Source organism: Cuculus canorus, chromosome 12 (assembly GCF_017976375.1).
Source record: "Cuculus canorus isolate bCucCan1 chromosome 12, bCucCan1.pri, whole genome shotgun sequence".
In the NCBI taxonomy this organism is placed as follows: Eukaryota; Metazoa; Chordata; class Aves; order Cuculiformes; family Cuculidae; genus Cuculus; species Cuculus canorus.
In genome coordinates, this window is record NC_071412.1 from 6,617,504 (window position 1) to 6,640,080 (window position 22,577).

At 38.4% G+C, this 22,577-nt stretch overlaps 1 protein-coding gene across 8 annotated transcripts in view; it reads left to right on the top strand.

Moving 5' to 3' along the window:
- The window catches only part of ADAMTSL3 (ADAMTS like 3), a 187,558-nt gene that overhangs the window by 137,615 nt on the left and 27,366 nt on the right, over nt 1–22,577 (top strand). For all 8 annotated transcript variants that reach the window (XM_054077304.1, XM_054077305.1, XM_054077309.1 and 5 more), the window contains 6 exons: nt 5,130–5,416; nt 12,419–12,548; nt 13,599–13,791; nt 14,449–14,628; nt 15,412–15,565; nt 19,854–20,934. In XM_054077304.1, the coding sequence (XP_053933279.1) occupies nt 5,130–5,416; nt 12,419–12,548; nt 13,599–13,791; nt 14,449–14,628; nt 15,412–15,565; nt 19,854–20,934 (2,025 nt within the window). The remainder of the gene's footprint in view (nt 1–5,129; nt 5,417–12,418; nt 12,549–13,598; nt 13,792–14,448; nt 14,629–15,411; nt 15,566–19,853; nt 20,935–22,577) is intronic.

A 22,577-nucleotide genomic window follows, 5' to 3' on the forward strand; every position in this document is an offset into this window, starting at 1 on the left:
TTCGTGTTTTCCGGATACATCTTCGCCCAAGTCTAAAAGGTTTCGCCAGCCACTTCTTGCGGATTGCTCTTCTCTGCCACCGTTCTCCTCCCGGAGGTGTTGTTGAGGTGCTGTGCTTTCCTAATCTGGGTACTCTGAGCTATCCTGGGACCAGCTCTACTGCTGCAGCCAGATTCCCCTTTAGTTTCTTTTTACCGGTCTTCTGCTGCCACTTGCAGTTACTTTATTCTCCTAAGGAAGCTGGCAGCTAAGAAGAAATGATAAATAACTGATCCCTGACTTCATTCATTTTTGCAGATTGCCAGTTGATCATATGGGCAGTCATTTGCTAACAGAGTGATTTCTCACTAGATGCTTTGCATCTTGTGCCCTAACTGCTCCTGTCTTTCAGCTGGAGAGGAATTTTTTTGGTCAGGGTTTAGGATTTTGAAAATACTGTAACAATAGCTTGTTACTTTTCCCAGAGAAAATTTTTAACAAGATTTCCCTTTGGTTTGGATCGGTTTAACTTTGTTTTCTGTAATTTACAGGACACAGTGATAACTAGTAGCCTACTTCTGCCTAGGAGGAGGCTTGGGATTTTCTTGGTAAAATGCCATCACTTCTAATTTTAGTTATTCTTTTGTCATCCAAACTCAAAACACGATATGAAGTCTCAACTTCTAGTCCATCCTTTTATTACAGCTCTCTTTCAATGCTTTCATCTGATATTTTAGTTGATAATGAATAAGAGAATAAATGCAGCTGTGTTTCAGAACCCACAAATGATGGATATGCCAAAAAGTAGCTTGTGGAAGATAAATACTTGTGCTGCTGTGGTCTACCACGGCTGGTGTCCTGAATTTACATAGAGGGGGAACGTTCAAAAGCTTTTTTTTTTATTATTAGCAAAATAAAAAAAGACTGCCCTTAACATGAGGCCAAGAAAAATGTAGGTCTGACCTCTTTAGTTTTCAGTTGTGGAATGTGATGACAGTTGATACCAATCATTATTTTAAACGTTCTTCCCTTGAGCCTTCTAAGTTACAGTGAGATTTACAGAGAAGCTCCAGCAAGGTTTCTGCATGCTTTTATTAATCGTAAGTTAAAGAAAGGGACACCTCAACTGCTTTTCCCTGTCATGGCTTAGGACAAAATTAAAATACTTTCAAAAGCAGATATTTTTTCAGCAATTTGAGCTAAAAAGTAATGGCTAAGTTTGTGGAGTTGTACTCGCTGAATGTGAAATGTAGTGTCCCTCATAAAGGTTGCTGCTCATTGCGTTTGAGTAATTTTCACAGCAGTGTCCCCATCGTGCCTGTACTGATACAGAATTACACGTTTTTCACAGTTTCTTCTCTGAAAAAGGGCGACTGGTTTTGCCCAACACGTTACACGCGAGGCTGATAAACCCTGGCAGTGCGACTCTGCTTAGAGCAGGCAAGGGTGGTGCTCCAGGAAGGAGTAGGGTGCCAGCAGCAAGGAAGTTCTGCCTCCGTAAGCAGCCAGCATTTTAGATGCTTCTGCAAATTTATATCCAGGCCCCTTGGCGCAGTACAGTTGGACTGGAACTATCACAAGAACAGCCTTTTTTTCAGGATTTAGGCATTTCCTGTCTAACTGAAAGCAAGAACTGCAGGCATGGAGGAAAAAAAGAAATAATAATTGAGAGACACCATGTTTTCCAAGTCTTTAGAAAGCTGCAGAAGACTGCACTAAGTTTTCAATTCAGATTTGATTTGCTTGCGTTGGGCTGCTCTGTCCCAGTTTTATCATCAGTAATTTAGGTCACTGCTTCATTTTCCAGGTCACTCTGCACTGACTTTTTCAGAGTGCCAGGTGAATGCACATTCCCATTAGTGTTAGACCGATAACTGCAGCACGGACAAACTCTCCACTGCATCTGTAATGTGTACATCATTTATACCTGTGCAAATGATTGTAGGAGCATTTGATTTCTGCATTTCAGTAGCAATAATGTCTATACAAAAAGGCTGACTGTGAATAGGTGTGCCTGCTCAGATTTGCATTTTCCTATTCTTTTCCTTTATTTAATTGGAAGAGGAGTCTCATCTACAAACTTAGTGAAAGATCTCAAAACATTTTCAGAGTTGCCACTATCCAATCCATTCTGTTTTAAATTCCTGATGATCTGCAAGGCATCATAATACAAAATGCTTTGATGCTTCTTAATACTGACCTGAGATCACTCTGAGGGTACACCCATCAAAGGCAGAGTGAATTTGCTTCGGGGAAGTATTGTGTCCAAAGCATTGCCATGTGTGTGCTGTGAATGCCACTGGGTAAAAATATATCACTTCTGAGGCTGGTAGACTTTGCTTTAATGATCTGTTACAGGCTTGGGTTGTGCGCATGTTAAAAAAAAATAGAAATCAAATAAATCATCTGCCTGAACTCAAAATTCTGATACAGTGCCATCCCCGGGAGCTCTGTCACTCTGCATTCAGTTCCTTGCTCTAAGTTTGTATTAGCAGTCTTCATTGGCTTCTGTTGAAAGTACTTTAAGTGTGACTTTAACATGGTTACCCTTTGAAAAGTTATGTAATTTAGGATTTTAATACCTAAGTAGTCATGTGAGTAGTCCAGCAAATGCCAAGGTAGTATAAAAAGTATTTATTTTTTTTTTTTATCTTTCACTTCACTGAAAAATACCAGACACTAATATTCAACAGGAAAACCTCAATTATATTATAGACTTTCTATAAGTCAAAGAAAAAATGCTTTGAATTTTCTGAGTTTCTTTATAAATCAATTGATTGCTGAATGAAGGGATTGCTATAGTTCAAAATTTCCTTTCATTTACATAAGATTTCAAAAGAATGCATCATACATTTTTTTTGGAGTGTTTTAATGCACTCAACAGCAGTATACAAAACTAACACTAATTTCTGGTGTGCTGCTGTCATACTTTTACAAAAAAAAATATTTGCTTTCAGACTTGCGAACTGTTAGGTGTGGTCAGAACACCAACCAACTCTTTTCAACTATAAATGTCCCATCAATTTTATTTTTCCGATTAGGTGCATAACTACAAATGGACTTAAACTTTTTTTTTACACAGAAGAGGAAAGTTGTAATTTTGTTAAGCCCATGCACAGTGGCCTTAGTCCAATAAAGCACTTAAACACAAATTTAACTCTGAACACATTATAGTCCTATTGACATCAAAGGACTACTGATATGCTTTAAGTTAGGCACATGCTTAAGTGTTTTGTTCAATCAGGGGGATTTTGCCATGGCTACCCTAGATAGTTTGCGTGGCTATCTTTGAAAAGACTGAGAGATTTGATGTTTCAGGGCTAAGTTTATTTTAGCTGCTGGGGTAAGTGAAAGTCCTCTTATGCTGATTTTTCTGCACATGTTCAGTTAGTATTTGTTATCAAAAACATCTGGACATTGATGGCTGCCAGCTGTGCCATTGGTCTCAATGGGTTGTTTGGTAGCACCAGTATGGCATTTGCTCAGGTTTTGTCACTGAAGGACACAACCATCCATCATTTTGATAATATTTTTCCAATAAAAATCAGTCTGGTCATCTACTTCAAAAGTAGTCAGTCTTGGGGAGTGATGAGTGCTTGCAGTTTTCCAGGGTTCAGGAGGAGCTGAGGATATTGCACCCTTTACTGAAGTCAGTCAAGGAACAATGAGATCAAATTTAAATTTTGAGACTCTGTTCAAGGAAACTTTGAAGTGATGGACTTTGACACTTTATTTATTGTCATTGTAGAGTTGTAAAGGTATTTCATCCTTAAAGAATAACCAGTTACCTTGTAGCCTTCATTGGAAATGGGAATAATCTTTTCCACAGGAGACAGTCCGTCTTGAGGTCTGTCCCAAGCACAGCTTGAGTGACTACCCCAAGGACTGAGTTAGAGTATCCTTACGAGTTACTCATCTGTTCTCCTTCCTTCTATCTGAATCTTTGTCTGTGTATGCTGGCAGGAAGATATTGGCTCCAGATGATAAACTGTCTACAGAATCAACAACACTGTGTTGACATTTCTGTATGCTTACTGCATATGCTGAGTGTAAATACTGATTTTTGTCTTTCACAACTATTCTTATATTTGTAATAGCAGCTTTCCTGCAATTAAAAAGAAAGATACTTCTTAATCAAAGATAAGGAGAAACATCTTTGAATCCTAATTTGTATTTGTAATTCCAAATCCATTTTTAGCATAAGTCAAACATATCCTTCTATATCTTCCATTTGTGTTTTGATCATCAACTGCATTTAGTCATATAATAAAGAATAACAAGTGTTTTGAAAAAAAATATCCTATGAAAATCTATATTTTGTTCTTATAAATTGCACCCCAGAGGCATCCAAGATGACTTTATTAATGAAATTCCGCCCCTTGGCTCTAGTGCCATTTTGAAAATTACTATCAGTTATTAATGTGACCCTCAAAGTCAGAGAATAGCATAGAATAAAACCTCCTTTTATTCAGGAAATTCATGATCTGTAAAATAAGATTTTACTATAGTTCATCAGGAGCATAAATGCTTTATAGTAAAAATGATGGATTATGGACTGAGCCCGTTAGACTTATGTACTGAAGATGAGAGACTTCTTACAAGATGAAATCTGAACAGCAGCCTGTGCTGGTGTCCATAGATTTGAAAAATGCTTTTCTTCTGTTTGGTTGCTGATCAGTAGTGCAACATAAGATGACGGCCTTTCTCGGGTTTAAGCACACTGCAAATACACTTTTGGTCTATGCCTAAGCCTAGTGCCTGGGGAGCTATTTTATATTGTATTGATACGTCTTCATGGAATTTCTCCTGGTTTTTTTTCACTGAAGGAGTCTGAGAAAAGATTTAGGTGATGTCCTTTTTCTCCCAAAAAGGATACAGCTTTCCCTCTTCCTCATAATTATTTCTCCTCTTTTCTTACATCTTTACTTCTGTGAATTTTGAGATGGTCTGGGATGGGATGGGATGCAAGTGGAAGACTTAAGATGCTTGATTATGCATTCTATTCAAGCATCAAATAATACTATGTACTTTCTGCTTTGTGGATAAACATCCATTTAGATATTTTAGCTATGTTTTAACTCTGCACACATGCAGACATAGTTATATGTAATAAAATGACAGTGTTCCTACCGTGCTGTGATTATTTGCAGGTTTATTCCCGAACCCTGGTCTCCGTGCAGCGCCTCGTGTGGCAATGGCATACAGGTGCGAGATGTGAAGTGCCGAATTCTTCTTGCATTTACTCAGACTGAGGTTGAACTGCCCGAGGAGGAATGTGAAGATGAGAAACCACCGACAGAACGAGTCTGTCACCAGACATCCTGTGACAGTGATCCTGTCCCCTACACACCAGCATTTTCACATGCTGATGATGGCACTGTGACTTTTGACTGGGAATACATTGGTTTTACTCCCTGTTCAGCCACATGTCTTGGAGGTACACTTATTTATTTATCCTGAGAATTTGGCAATGTTTCACATTGTTGGGTCTTCTGTTAATTTTACACTAAATTAGCTATGTTTATCTGTAAGAAAACATGCAGCTTCAAATTTTAACTTATTTTTAGGTTATCCGTAGAGTATTTCAAACTACTTTGTTTCCTTTATATCTGGTGTTCAAACACAAACTTTATTTGGTTAAGTAAACTTGCTTTAGTCTCGTTGCTGTGCAAATCGTGGCTGCCAGGTGATACCATCGTGTTTAATGCACCAGTGACGGGCATGTTTAGATGACCTTTCTTTTCCTAGGAACCAAAACTATATCATTAAATTTCTCATGATAATTATTCCTTATCTTCCAAAATGCTGCCGTTTTCTGCAGTACAGCAGGGATACAAATTTTTAATTAGGGAGACTTACTTTCAGTCTGACTGGTATGAAGATCAAACAGGAGTTTGTTTAGGTCTTGGTACAGTATATCCCTCTATAGGAGCTCTGTGCCATACATCTGTCTGCAAGTAGTTAGGCACATTCCTTTTTGGATGTAATCGAATCTCCCTGTCGTCCTAAGTACATGTTACTAGACAAGGTTGCTGGTGTTGCTACTACACGCTGTACTTCGGGACTGAACACAAGTGAGTTATGAAGTGTTAAGTGGAGGCAGTGGGATTGTGAACACACCTATATATGACAGGACTAATGACATCAGTGTGAAGTGAAGACAGTTGTACCCATAGAAGAAATAAAATATGTGGAAAAGTGGATAACAGAAACAATTGGAAGCAGAGAGCCAGTCTGGAGCTCACAGAAAGCAGCGTCCTTTGTGCTATTCACCCATTGAAGATAGTAGTATTCCCCTTGAAGACAGAAGCAGGGAGGGATGACCTAGAATGTTATCAGCAGGATGGTAAGTGATTGAGTGCCTCCTTTACCATTTACTACTGCTGTTTACTGGTGGGGTTGATCCATAGGGATAGTAGCACATGTGATCACAAAAGCTGTTGCATCCCATTCCCTCCAGTATCTTCAGTGGACATTACGACTGGCGTGGTAGAGAAGGCTAATCCAAGTCTGTATGTATGAAAGTGTGATGATAGTGCCAGCTGTTGTGACTCAATGTCTGTTTCTTCATTTTAATGATTGAAATGTTTTTAGAAAATAAGGAAACTGTGTTGAAAGCAGAAACAAAGCTTTCATTGCTACTAAATTTGTAGTTCCCTTTTTCATATCTCAGCTTATTTTTGTGATGTACGATTGTTTCATTGTCATCTTAAATCCACTTAACTACTGCTTTTTAAGCAGTAACTTTGTCAGAGGTGTTGTAAAACTCCAAAGTTTTTGAATTTTGAGGACATCAAAGGCTGAAATAATCTCTAGTCTTTGCCTGCTATTACACATGTACGTGTTTGCATTGCCTGCAGCTTCACGTGTGAGTTTGTCCATGCGAAAATGTTCACTTATGAACTTGCACTTGGCGTGTGAGCTGATGGTACTTTAAGGAGCCTGTACTGAAGACAGTAGTTTCATTTGCTAGCATGAAGGAACTTCAAAATGACTGATGAGCAGAATCCCATGTTCAGATTAATTTTGCTCCTAAGGAAGCTGAGTGTAAATTCTGTTGTTGATTTCCGGCTCTTTCCAAAGTTTGTGAGGTTGCCTGCCATGGAATTGTTCTACAGGTGTTGGTAGTAATGTAACAATTTGTTTGATACACAATAGAAATGATCCACTTAAAGAACTCTCAATGCAAATATCTGTGTGTTCTTGAGAGTTCTGTACTATCACTGGTGCTGTGTCTAGACATTTTCCTTATGTGATGCCTCTGGGAAATGTGTGAAGTTGTCAGGATATTTTATCAATTAACAGTTTCAGAAGTCCCTGTGCTGTTCTGCTAGTTAAGTAGCAGTGATTTTTTCCTTCTATCAGTTCTGGTCTTCTTGCTACCTTGGCAAAGGCAGACCAAAAATTACCTGCCGATAAATAGTTTTAAGGGAACCAGACATCTCTGCTGTTTCCAGCTTATTGCAATGTACTAACTAATGATCTCACTGTCTACTATTTTTCCATTGTGTAGTTCAAAGGAGCTGATCCGTTTCTGCTAAGTTTTACGTTCAAATCTCATTTCAATTAGATGAACTCTTTAGTTACATGAAATAAATGTCTGAATTTGGAATATCCTAGCGTAATGTAAATCATATTATCTACTTTTTGTCTAGCATGCATGTATCTAGCAGTGGCTATTAAAATAAATGCCTGTGGATTTCTGTATCCTTGGACTCCCCACCCCCATTTCTTAGAGCTTGACTCTCTGTGAATGAGGGAAAAGTTTGCAGGGTCTAAGGAAGATGGAAGCTTTATAGCCACTGTTTGAGCAAGGGCTGAATCTTTGTTTCAGGGTTTGCCACTTGCACCTTTTTTTTAAATCCTCATACAGACTAGAATTTGAATTAAAACTCTTCTGGTTCCTCTCCAAAGCAGACGTAAAAATGCAGATGGAAATATTGGTTTTGAAGTATTAGAATTACAGAGGGAGACCTATTTGCAAGGCAGCATTCAAATGTCATCCAGGTCATGGTATTCAGCAGCTTCTGGAGCATTAGTAACATGAGTCTTTCTTTGGTTAGTTTGTGTGCTTTCTGCACCAAATCTGTGTGGCTTGTCATGCAACCTATTGGGTGCCAGAAAACTTCCTGCTTTTGAAGACTGCTACTTTGTGTTATGCCTGTTAGCATAATTAATACTGGTTTTGTCAGTCTTTCCATGAGTGCAAGTAAAAGTTGTCCAGGCTAATTTGTCATGAGGCAGATATCACCTTTAACGTCCATAGGAAACTGTAACCATACTGAAAGCTAAAGATGTATTTTGTCTTCAGTGCCTGAAGAAATCCCAAACTGAAAATAAGCCAACTGAGTGCTTGGGGATTGCAGGATTTGCCCTCATTTTCCCAGAATGGTAGATTTGGGTTTGTTTGGTTTTTTGGTTTTTTTTTATCACTCTGAAGAACTTTGGCCCTGATGCAAAATCCCCCAACATAAGTTTAATTTTCATAATATTGTCAATGAGAATAGTTGTTACCAGAATAAAGAGTATGCCTAAGGACAAGAAATGTTTTTTCTTGTAATCTGTAGTATTTCCTTAGTGTTGTCAATCATTTAACTACTCTTCAGTCTTTTAAAGCTATGTTTTCCATTTATAAAAATAACTGAACATTTCCCCTGTTTCAATATTGCAAGAGGAAGATGTTGGTAATTCAGTGCAATTATTATTTATTTTCCCTGTGCTTCAAAAATTATGATCCAGGTCCCTTAAAATCATTACATAGGCTTAAAAATAATGAATAAATAAAAATAAATAAAAAGAATAAATAAGTATATATTTCCCTTTGTTTCCTCTATAAGCTGTGGCTTTGGAAGCTTTAGAGTGTAGTCAAGTTGTGTTTTTGTCTGGACCATAATGGCTAAAAGTTTGCTATTTTATTTATAAGAAACCTGAGATTCTTAGAAAAATCAGTGGATTCCAGCCAAATTTAAGGGGTCTTAAGAAAAACAATGACCGTGTGAGGCTCGCAAATAAAATTGAGAGCATTTGCAAGACTGGTGTAAGCAATTTTGTAACTGGCTGCTCCTGTGATGAGTTTCATTAACTACAGAGACTGTTTACTCTTTTACAGAACGAGTATAAATAACCTTGCTGGTTTCAATAGATTTACGAAGAGGCTTAAGCATGTGCAGGGCTTGGGAATTTCTTCTGAGTTGTTTTCAGTACATAAGATAGTACAGATTTTTAAGCAGTCACCAAACTGAGACTATCTGATAGAGATAAATGAGTGTGCTTCCTCCTCCAGGCAAAGAGAAGAGATTTGTCCTCTAACCATTTGCACAGCAACTTTCCATCCCTATTTTCTTTTTAGTCTATGAAAGGCAGAGAGAAAAAGTCTGAGCTTCTTTCAGACATTCTGATCTTTTAACACGGCTTCATGTACTGTGTATTTCACTGCACAGAAAAGCTTGTAGAAGAATGTAAATGTATGTGGTTTGAATGCTGGGCTAAAATAGAAAATATTCAATTTCACTGAATAGTAGGATAATTACTACAATAGGGCATCAGATTACTGTAAAAATACTTAATACTCCCTGCTGCATACATAATGTTTTAGTTAAATTATCTACTGTGTTTATATTATAAGCCAAGAAATATAAAACTGCGCTTGTTTGAATAATAGATTTTTCCTTTTTCCAATTGATATAGAATAAGAAATTTATCAGTGACTAAAGTTACAAACTGATGTAAAATTATAGTTTGGGGTGAGAAACCTGATCAAATGTCAAGACATTTTGACAGTTAAGTTCAAGCGAATGCTGCATCAGCTAAGTGTAGTTATTTATTCCTTGAACTGAGAACCAAGGAACAGGGAGGGGCGTGTGGTATGTTTTAGCAACTCTTTATATCTGTTTTGTACTTAAAGCATCAAATCCTGGTGCTGTTTTTCTTTCAATAAGGCCCCTGTGAGGAGGAATCACTACTGCATTTTGTGCGCTGTAGTTAAGTCAAAAGAAAGATACACCGCGTATCGACATTTGTTCTGGTAACACAATTAAAGCTGGGTAGGTCATACTGCAGGGCAGAAATGATTTAATGAACTCCAGGTGGCAAGCTGCAGTCAAAAACCATCACCAGGTATGACAAGCTTTTTGTTCATGTGGCTGGCCAGTTTAATTTTTATGACACTGAGATAAAAAGTTCCCATGGGTTTATTGCCGACTTAGATGGTCTGAAAGGAATTTCATTTAATTCCCCTCCTTTATGTGAGATATTAAGAAGGTATTACTTATTGCAACCTGTTCCAGAGCAGCATCACCCCTGAGCATCGTTTTCCCACAGGAGCACAGTGAGGTCAGTGAGACTGAAGGTGGAGAGCATAGGGTAGATTTTTACCTAAACCAGACACTATGTGGATGCTTGATATGTACTTGATTGATTGTCTGGTAACATCATTCTGCTTCTGCCAGAACACAATTTCTAAGTCTTTATTTCTCTCCTGTAGACAGTCAGATGTGCGTTTCCTACATAGGGGGCAGGGAAGCTGCTCCTGTTAAACAAATACATGGGGATCAGTTGGCCAGAAAACATTCCATTGACTTAGTTGTCAGTCTGGAATAGTAGAGTTCTAGAAACCATGTTTATTTACTGATTTATTTTTGGACACTTTAATGTCTGCATTATAGTAATGATATTCACTGATAAAGTGAATTATTCTTCTCGTCCCTGCTAATAAAATACATTTTACTCAATATGTGTGCTCTATGTTAATGTGATTATCAATACTTTGATGTGAGAGAACTGAATAGATTGTCAATCGTGTTTAAGGTCAGGTCTTCTTTTCTATAAAACTCATCACTTTATAGATGTAGTCAAAACATTCAGATAACAAGGTCTTTCTGGATGAGTCCCAGGGGGGATGTAGGGTTGTACCAGAGAGCCTGGAAGAAACTGGAATCTACGTTGTGGTAAAAAAATCTCTGCTGGTCTATTCCTGCTGAAGCGTCTGAAATAGTTGGACTGGTTCAAGTGTCACAAAGAGGGATTGTGGCCGGAGCTGCCTGATACGCTGGACTGCATCAGAATTGTTTATAGATGGAAGGAACAGCTTTGCTTTATGAAAAGAATGTCATTGCTCATGTATGTGTTATAAATGAGACAAAGATGGACCATTGACATGGAGACAAAACTTTGAGTGTAGGGTATTTCATCAGGCTCACCGAAATTGGAATGGCTGATGATCGACAGTGCCAAGAAACCAGTTGTCGTGTATAGTTGTAATAGCTTTTGTGTAACAATATTGGTGATGCTTTGGAGCAATGTCATAAGTGATACCATGTAGTGGTTAATGAAGGTTTCTAGTTAAAAAAGCAACTCCCTTTTGAACCCCAGAAATTTTTCTTAAGAAAAGAAATACAACCTGCTACTGAAAACAAGCTTGTACCTTTATAAAATCACTGGAGATAAGTGAAAGATGGGAGGGAACTGGCTTTAAATCTTTTAGACTGTGACTCTTCAAAAGGTATTTTTACTTGGATGCAATAAAATAGATATTTTATTATTTCAGTACTTTTTATTCTACAGGTTTATGAACGTTAGTATCGCATATGTAGAATATCCCAGATACACAGAATCCCCCAAGCACATCTCAAACCATCTTGTCTTTCAGGTATATGTGAGTGATTTGAAATTCAGCGAGGCTTTCATACTAAAAAGTATGATACATAAAATTGGATAATTACATAGGTTTAAAGTAAAAGTAGTTCACAAGATGTGTTTTTGCTAAACTGACTTGTTCTAAAGCAAACTTATATTACATTTCATTTTGACTCATAGAAATTTGAGTATTAGTAATCTTTCATGCCTCAGTAATAAGATCCAGGTAGCAAGAGCTGCAGATCAGAAGGTGCCAAGAATGGTCACGAGTGAGGAAATCTGTAGGCTAGGTCAGAAATGCTGCCTTCAGCAAAACTATTGCACCTCTTAGCCCTTACAAGAAAGGTTGTGTGTTTAGTCAGACTTGCACGTTTTCTGCAATTTCTTATTACATTTTTTTTTTGCTGCTCTGTAGCTCCTTAAAGTCAAAGTAAGGTGAAGGAATCACTTTCACCCTAATTTTGACAATGAAACCTGTAGTTAGTTTGGGACCGTTACAGAACCAGGCAGATGTACCATCTGACGGTGGAAAGACAGAGAAGCCTGTTTTCTGTTGGTTTTGACAGATAGAATGCCAAATGAAGCCTTTGAAATATCACAGAAGAGCTAGATGTAATTCACAGATATCTTTTAAGCATTAAATATATAAACGATCTCTGTGTTCCTTTTCACTTGAGATGTTACTTTTAAGCCTACTATCTAATTCAGTCTTTAGAGCCTTTTTACTGAGTGTTAATCAAGAGTAGGCTTTACGGAAATCTCTTCCATCTTCAGTGTTTCCTGATGGTTTTCTTTTTTAATTCAGGAACACAAGAAGCCATTGCAATGTGTCTGCATGTAGAGACAAAACAAGCCGTCAATGAAACCCTGTGTGACAATTCTAAGAGACCACCACCAATGACTCGTACTTGCAATATGAAGCTTTGCCCTCCAAGGTACACTGCAATAATGAAATCATATTGTGGCAAAGAAATGGTTAATATGACTGTAATAAACATTGGCTTTCTTAGAAAGGGTTCAGATTGCAGGACTGTGGGCTTGCTTTGCGGTGAAATTTCACTACTTTTGTCTTTAACAAGGTTTTGGGTTGGGTTTTTTTTGGTAGTCTTGTTCACTCCTCTTGCACTTTCCACTTCTCGCTAATGGGGAACATTTTCCGAAATTATTCTATGTAGATATTTGTCGGAGTTGGAAAACCAGCTTTAACTCTTCTAGTGGTACAAGGAAAATTTTAAAGCAGTGTTACAAAAATAAAACCACAGAGCATATTTACTTTCTATCCTTACTGAATTAAAAACAGTGAAATTATGAAATTATGATTCATTTTTGTGCTTCTTTAGTAGCTGCACATAGTTCTTGTGGCTTCCTATGTTTATTTGGAGATCCCAGGAAAAGAACAAACCCAATCTAAATCCAAGAAAACCAAGCTCATTTGGTTACTTGAAAGGGACATGTGAAATTTTGACATGTGCTACCATATTTACCCACTTTTGATCTCTGGCATCACTGATCCTTTTGCATATTGTTTCTACATATTTGCAGAAACCTCATCTTGCAAAATGTAGAGAAGTTTACAGGAAAAGGATGTTTTATCAAAAACATATACACATTTAAAGGAAGTTTTGTAAATGTAAGAAAGATCTATTTACATATTTACATTTATAAACAGAAATGTTAGCAGGTTGCCAACAGGCTGGGTTTTTTTATGAGAAAGATTCTGAAAGTAAATGCTGGAGTTGAATTTGTCTGGAAATTACTCTTTATTACTTCATTATTAGTAATTTCTGAATTTCCTTGTTACCTGTAAATTTTATAAATCTAGTGTATAATTTTGCATTACTGCCAAACCAAAGGGATGCTTTAGCCATGTGTCAATAACTATGCCTTCGGTTTCTTTCTGCTGTGATCCGTTTGGTGTGATTGCTTCTTCCCCAGTCTGAAGTGAGCTGCTAAAATGTGGGCTTTTGGCTGTGTTGTTGGAATAGGTGGCAAAGCGGCCCCTGGAGACGTTGCTCGGCTACATGTGGGGTTGGGATACAGACGAGAGATGTGTCCTGCCAGCAGCCGGGGGGATCTACTGTTGCTGCTGGAGACTGCAAAGACAAAAAGCCTCATTCTTTACAAGCTTGTAACCAGATTGATTGTCCCCCTGTTTGGCATGTTGAGGAATGGCAACAGGTACGACTGGGTTACAGAAATAGTTGAAATGTGTTTCTCTGATTAGGTATTTCAAACTCTCTAGCTGGAATAACATGGAAGGTAGCACCTAAACTTTGATATCTAAGTGTTTCAACTAATTTATTTAGAACAAAATAATCCAGGGTCAAAAATACTACTTTTGACTACTGTGCTAATGGGTAGTCACAGGCTGAGGTGGAAAGTCCTTTTCAAGGTTTCAGTAGGCTGGATGATACCAGTTAGTCCACACATCACCTCTTTTTCTGTGCTCTGCAAACACAGTAACCTGCTGTCGGAGACATTGCTTCGTTTTTTTGTCTCAAGGAGAAAGTTCCCTCAACTCCCACCATTAACTGATGTGAGACAGAGGCAGATCTACCTGTAAGATGCATGGGTTTCTACTACTTTCTCTGCTACTTAATTGCATTCAGGTGGTGTGATTTTTTTTAACTTAGTAGTTAGGTTCTCATCATCTCAGATATATTAGCTGAACGTTTTTAACGGAAGAATATTCCACAAGATATTTGCTTTTTTAATTAAAAGTAAATGCCATTATTCAAGAGACCATAACTGGGGAGCAAAATTTGCAGTGTTTGTGTAAAACAAGTGTGATGGGTGAGCACAGATGTCCGTGCTGTGTTCTCTTCTTCTCTATAGTGTTCACGTACTTGCGGAGGAGGGATTCAGACCCGCAAAGTATACTGTAAGCAGCTGTTGACAGATGGAAGTTTCCTGAAACATTCTGATGACACCTGCCAGGAACCTAAATTGCCAACTAGTAAACCCTGTGCAAAAGTTGATTGTCCTCCTCAGCTCGTTATAGGAGAATGGTCCCAGGTAAGCAGCCCCCAAAAAGGGTGAATTAAAACCATCAGATACAACATGAGCTCTAAAGATTTCTGCTTGGGTGGATAAGATGTTTGGGGCAATAAATTCCCAGGGTAGCTGAAGGTTTTGCAAGGCATGTAGCTGGACTAAACTGTGCGTAAGGTTGGTGTGCATCCCTGCCTACAACCAGAATGATCGCATCCCCCTTCCTGACTTATATTTCAGTTGCTGAAGGGCAGGCTGTACCACATTACATGTACTCTACCAGACAGGTTTAGCTATCAGTTGTTTCATAGTATGGCTTCCAAAAATTTAGTCTTTGCATTATTCTGGAATATGGCCTCTTTTCTTTGTGCTTTTAATGCAAGCTTGCTGCCACTTGCTTTTCAAAAACGATTTGTAAAAGTGAATTTGAATGCTGCAATTAAAGGTTCACGCAATGCAAACTAGGAGAGAGAATCCAGAGGCTGTTTGGAATGTGCTGAATTGTTTCTATTAGATACTAGATCTCATTGATATGTTCTGCCCATCATTGGACATAAAGAAATACTGTCCTGTTATTTTAATGGTTTCGGAGTTGCTTGCTGGAGAAAATTATCTGTTTTATATTCTTATTGCCTGGAAAAGTGGAAAGAGTTTAATGTCTGGATAACAAAAAGTTTCATGTGGGCTAGAGTTTATGCACTCTGACTCAGAAAGAAAAAAGAAAACCAACACAACATAGTGTAGTTTAAAACTAGCGTGTGTGGCCTGGGACACAATTGTAGCTTGACTGTGTCCTTTCTTTCGCAGTGCTCAGTAAGCTGTGGTGTTGGAATCCAGAGAAGGAAAGTTGCCTGCCAAAACCTAACAGCAAAGGGCCAATATGTCACATTAAACGGATCAATGTGTAGTGGTCTGTCTCCTTCACTGCTTGTAAGGTCTTGTCAGATGAATGCCTGCAACAGTAAGTATGTTGTTTTATATAGTTTCGTGCTGATTTGGAATGATTTATTTATAAAGAAAAATCTGTATAGAGGTTCATTCACTCATTTCTCTATACTTTCACGTTACTAATCTGGCATAAATTGAGTGTCATGATTACCAGACCAGTAATAAGTGCATTGTTTAAAAATGTTTTTCTGCCAGTCAGAAATAAAGACTATTGTAGTTTTTGAATGCACTTCAGTGGTAGATACTTCTCACCCTAATACTTACCTACATTTGATCTGATTTTTCCTTTATCCTTTACGCTATCCCAGCTGGGATCGGGGGGGAAAAAATCCTTAAATTCAGTATAAATTACAAAGGACATTAGAAAAGATAAGAATCCACTTCTGGCTTGTCTTTTTACTGTACATTTGTATTACACTGGACATTTCGCTTAGCATGGTGGAATTCAAACCCTGAAACTCTGTGCCAGTGATAACTTTAGGTATAATTTCTATCTTCCTTTGTGCAAATGAGGATCACAGTCTCATGAGCTTTGCAAGAAGGGATGACAATACAAACACTCTTCAAAAGTCCAATATTTTATTACTGTCTATATAGAAACCTTTCCAGAAAAAGCTGTCTACAGGAATTGCACAATTAGGGCACAAGTGGGTTATGATACTGAGGGTAGCTGCACTAGTTGTGTATGTGTAACACCTATGGGAAGACCCTGCATGCAGTAATTTCGAACAGGCAATTCTAAATGCAGTCTCCTTAAGTCTGCAACTTTGCTCTCCTTCCTTTATATGGGAGGGTATTAGTTTGCAGATTTGGGGAGCAGGGCACTGGAAAGAAAGGGGAAAAAAAGAAAGATTTTAGTTTTGAGGTGGAGGGAAAATCAAAAGCTTTCATTAATGATTTGGTTTTGATCACAGACCACAGAGATAGACATGATTTGACCCAGTTCATAGTGCTATCAAGAAATAGGTACTTAAAGCATTTTGAAACTTTGCTTTAAAAATTATTCACAAAACAAAATAAGAAATAGAATAATTACTGATTCATACATAATATGAAACTTCTTTTCCTGGCCTGCATTTGAGATTAACATGCCAAAATCCTGAGGTTCAAAACTCCACTTAAATAAAGCCCTGTGGACTTTCAGGAATGTCCTTGGCATAGGGTTTAATAAAATATTTTGAGCTGCATATCTATCTGAATTTAATTAATTGTGGATAGTTGAATGGCAGTGCAGTTGGTTTGCAAATTGCTTAGCACAGACTGATATTAAAATTACGTTGTCAGCTCTACTACAGTGTCAAGAAGGCAGGACAGTGGACTGCAGAGGGAACGCGATTGTACTGAGTGGGTGCAGATCAGAGTCATAGAAGAGAATCACTGTCCTCTCCCTCATCTGCACAACAGTTTGAAACAGGGGAGCCCTTCCAGCTCGGATCTGCCTGGTAATTCCTCAGCCATGCAACAGAGGACAGTGGGAGTCGTGACACGTATCTGTACCCATAGTTCCATTTTGGATTTTGCAGAAGGAGTCAAGGCAGTGGCAGCCGCAGGTTTTGGATTCACAGGAACGTGCAGGAGGCATCGCCCTCTCCTGCAGCCATGGAGTCATGCTGCTTTGAAAAGGGGAGTGAATAGAAGGCAGGAACATAGCACAGCCCTAGGATGGGCAGACAGCTACCTACAAAGCGAGGTGGACTCTGTGAAGAGTGGTGTGATGCATGGCACGTGCTGTTAGGGGTTATCGCCTTCAGGAGCAGTGTTTCTGAATGGCGTGCTCAAGATTATGCTGCTGTGGCTCCAATGAGGTCCTTCTATTTTGCTGTCTCATGACAGTGCTGATGCTTTTTAGACTTAACCATTTACTTTGGGACTAGTAATCATAGCTGTTTTCTACTTAATAAGCCTTATTAAATCAGAAACATTCCTGACTGTGGGCTCTGAGAAATAGGAAATAACAGTCTAGCCTTGAGGTCACCAGAACCTCCTGCCCACCTAAGCTGTGGAGGACCATTAGAGGTCAGAGACACAGATGGATTCGTAGCAGGTGATAGTGAGATCCGGTGGCTCCAGTACAATCTAATCCTTATGCAAAATTTACTTTGTAGAAAAAAGCCCTCTTCTAAACAGTCTGTTACCTCTGCAGCTGCACGATTGGATGGTACTAAGGATCTAGAAAATAGGTACTTATGTGGTCTCATATATGACCTTATATATTTATATGGCCTTGCCATCCACAACTCTGAACTTTGTTTCACTCCTAGCCTTGCTTGCCACTCACCAGTAAAAATATACACACCCTTTAGTGTGGAGCTGCTAATGAGAGTTAGTGGTCTTTCATTTTTGAAAAATGAAATGGATGAGACTTGTTAACATATTTATAAGTATGCACTGAGTTTAATTCAATCTTGGAATAACTCGTGTAAACAGAGCACAGCCTGAAGTATTTTAATTTGTGTGTTTAAAGTTACACTTACTGTGCCTGTAAGTTGGATTTTGGAAATGGAAGATTCAATACTGGAACACTTCCCTAAAAATAAATATTTGGGGCCCAATAAATTATTAAAACCAGGACGCTACTTTAATAATTTTAGTAAACTGAGTGCCTAAAGCAATTTATTTGTTGTACCATGTGAAATGGTTGAGGGGAACCGTGTATCTGGATAACGAATGCTGATTTAAAAGCTGTGTAATTATGAAACCATGATATCCCCACAGGTCTGAACTCATTACCCAAAACATTGAAAATAACCATTTTGTTTTATAAGCATAAGAATGCACTCTAGGGTGTAGTTCCTATAGTGTACACACTTATTGAATGCTTGAAGCATTTAGCTTTTCACCTATTTCTTCACAGCATATTTGAAGCATATGTATATAAGAAGCACGCAGTTTTTCAAATATCATTTGTGTGCCATCAGCGTAGTTGTCATTTTATTTATGTACCTACCAAATGCAATAATGGTAATGATTTCAGACTCGGGCGTGCTGAGGAGCATTTTGATTTGTGTGTCCGTTTTCTGACTCATCAACTCATTCTGCGGGCTCCAAGTTGTTTCTCTGTCACATACCAAAAGGCTGGGTCGCCAAACACAATTGGACCAGCGCAGTGTTTCCCGACTCTTCCCAGCTGGCCAATTTCATCTTGCATAGCATGAACTTAGGGGGTGCATGCCCTTCCTCCACACCTCCTACAGCGCTTTGTTTCTCACTTACTGCGTGTTTTCTTAGGATAATTATTTCTACCGATCAAAGTGGGGCACAGTAGTTGCCATTAGTAAGTCAACACTGCAGTATCCCAAACATAGCAGTCACTCTCCTGTTGTCTCCAGTGTTTCTGTCCAGCCACTGCTGGGAAAGCCTGCCTGGGGTGATACTCATTCAGACAGTTCCCTAGAAACCTTCCAGCATCCAAGCGCCTGCAATACAACGCAGGAGGAGCTTCGTAATACCCAGTGTCTCCAAACCCAGTCTGCATGACGCTTCATGCAGTTATTGTCTGCTTTTGTCAATTAATCTGATTATTATGTTCAACCTCTCAAAATTTTGACTTGTCTCTTTCCTCCCTTCCCTCCCTGCTTTTCCTGGCACAACACAGTGAGCAACTCATCTTTCAACCCAAAGAAATTACCCTCAGCCAATGATTACTTGGTGGCTTTGCTTGTCGCATGTACTGTGTCTTCATTGACTGTTTCTTTCACCACCTGCGTTGCTATCAGTTTGGCTTGGCTCAATCAGACAAGCAGCATGGCCAGCCAACGATTTAAATAACAGTCAAAGGGGACCTTACTTTTTGGATAGGTTTTGTTTTATTTAGGTCATTCTTGACTCAACAGTGCTCAAATGTGGGGAAAATGAGAATACGTTCAGATTTTTTGATTCACTTTTTCCATTCCGGTCATGCCTAGCGTTTCTTAGGCAGCAACAGGAAATACATAGGAAATATAACCATTATAGGATTATAAATAATATGAATTAACCTATTATGTAACAACCTCTTTATATGTATGTTTATGTATATGTTCACCATTTCCATTGTTTGTAATGGGTATATGTTGCCTCTACCTTTCGATTGCTAGAAGAACTGAGGAAGCAGCAATAGAATTCTTGGCTGGAGCAAGGGAATGTTACAATCTCATGTTGTTCATATTTCTGCATTTTTGTGACTCGGATAAAAGCTCAGCATGTTGCAATCTGACTTGAACAAAGTCAGGAAAGGCTCTGTCAAGCATTCTGTGAAAAGCAGATTTTGTAAGCATGAGTGCCAATGATTAGATACTTCTCAACACTTTGTTTTCTTTCAGAGATTAAACCAAAGCTTCCAGAAAAGTATTCTGCTCATGGACCTCAGATTGTCAGTATTCACCGAGTTTATATTCAGACAAGACGAGAGAAACGCATTAATTTTACCATAGGAAGCCGAGCCTACTTACTTCCAAAAACATCTGTTGTAATTAAGTGCCCTGTACGAAGGTTCCAGAAATCACTTATCCGGTGGGAGAAGGATGGACAACACTTGCAAAACTCCAAAAGACTTGGCATCACTAAGTCAGGATCACTGAAAATACATAGTCTTGAAGCTACTGATATTGGTGTGTACCGGTGCATTGCAGGCTCTGTGCATGAAACGTTTGTACTCAAACTCATTGGTACTGACAATAGATTGATAGAACCGCCGAATCTTAGAACACACACCAGTGAGACCAGTAACACAGATCACAATGAGGCCAACAGCTTTGGGGCCAAATGGCATAAAATGAGCAAAATGTGGCAAATGTGGAGTAAAAAGAATGAGCTCTATCTGGGTGACAGGCAAATAAATGATCAACCATTTCTACGAAATCTTGAAACCTTTGGAAGTAATTCAGCAGAAGACTTCAGCTCTCATGAATTCAAGAATAAACGACTGGAAGCAGCAGTTCTCCAAAGCGCCTACAGCATGGACACTGTGCAGTTTGAAGAACTGATAAGGAACATGAGTCAGCTCATTGAAACTGGAGAAGTCAACGATGACTTGGCATCCCAGGTCATTTATCAGTTAGTAGCTGAATTTTCTAGGCCTCCACAACCGACTACCGAAAAATGGAAGGGGGGCCAGGATGAGAAACATGCTTCAAAACTCACAGGCAAATCACCGAATGAATCTGAACGTTTCAGCACAAAAACTGTTGATAAGTTAATGTTGGACCAGAAGGTTCCAGTTATTATGAGGCAAAAGGAAATTCCTCGAGTTTCCTTCAACAAAACAGTAACTGTACGAATTGGAAATACAGTTTTTCTGACCAAGAATACTCATGCTGTCAATCTACTGTGTGAAACAGCTGGCATTAGTAAAGTGAAATATACTTGGACCAAAGATGGTGAGACATTAAAAGCCTCTGAGAAGTAAGTAAATATCTTCTCTTTTATTTTTCAATGACTTATTATGTCACTCTCAGCTGTCAAAATCCACCCTGCTGTGCAACATTAAAACATATTGTCCTAAAAATGAGATAAGCATGAACAGTATTCCTTCCATCTTTTGATTTAAATTTTTTTCTCTTTCAACTGTCTCTCACGTCACTTGGCTTTACCAACATCCAAATGTATGTCTGTTTCCAGGTGGCAGGATTGACTTTTTTTACTAGGTGAAGTGTTTTGAATGTCTTAACTGTATGATCTGACTACATCATTTCACCTGCCTCAGAAAATATACTCAAATATACTCAAATTAAGGAATCTAATGAATCCATTCATATATCAAAAGCAATGGGAAAACATTAAAAACTTCTGCCATGGTACAGAAGAACTGCCCCCTCCCTTGAGGTGTTCAAGGCCAGCTTGAATGGGGTCTTGAGCAGCCTGATCTAGTGGGAGGTGTCCCTGCCCCAAGGCAGGAGGGTTGAAACTGGATGATCTTTAAGGTCCCTTCCAACCCAAACCGTTCTATGATTCTAAAGAAGTCTTAGTTCTCACTTATTTTAAGGAGAGAAAATATCACTGCTACCCTCGCCATCTTTCAAAACAGTAAATCTTTAGGTATAACTGTAGCTGCATAACCTCAGCTTAAAAAGAAAGAGTGATCTTTTATAGATTTTCTTTCAATACTTTAGACTTCACAAATATTTCTGCTGAAAACAGTGGAATACAAAATAATAAAGAACCTTTGTGACCATCACATTTGAGAACTATATCTGATGAACAAGTACAGCAAGTGTTTGTTATACTCAGATACTTTTAATTCACTGCTGATAAACTAGAAGCTCAGCTGATAATATTAACATTAACTTTGTGTGTGAGCCTCTTGGAATTATAGCTAGCTCTTGAGTAATAAAAAAAATGATTCTGAAATGATAAAGGCGCTTTTGGATATTTCTCAACATACTTAACTGATTAACTGCACTGCCAAGAAAAATATACTTCTGCAGGGCTATCAATTAAAGCAAAGACACCAAAACTAAGCCATTTTTAAAAGCACAAATGTTTTTGGAACCATGTAGCTCCCACCAGTTATGTTTATTTTGTGAAGTACGCATAATTTCCTATTAATTTGTTGCAAGTGATAGTTTCATATTTTGGATATGGTGGTGCTTTGCATCTTCAGGAGTATCTGTCATAAATAAAAATTCGTTTTAGCCCAGACTGATATTCCTGCACTTAAGGAATACATTGGCAAAGTAGGTTTCTTTCCTGGTTTTTTCACAGTAACGTTTCATATACACAAATCCATATACATGTGTGTGTATTCAAAAGCCAGTGACATTAATAGTATTACATCTGGAAAAAAAGTGAAGAGGTAAATGCACTGATATTGGTTGGGTTTGTGAAAGAAGGCCATAGTTGAACCGTGAATTGAGGTGGCTTGTTTTGTTCAGACACGAGTATTTTTAATGTGTTTTTGTATATGTCTTACTTTGGTAAGTGCACTCAGCGTGGGAGAGTGGCAGAGTTAGTTTGTTTAGACTTGAGTCTATGGTATAACTCGGGTAACTTTCCTGCTGAGAAAGGTAACGAGGGGGAGAAGTCCAGGCTGCTGTTTTCAGCTTTTT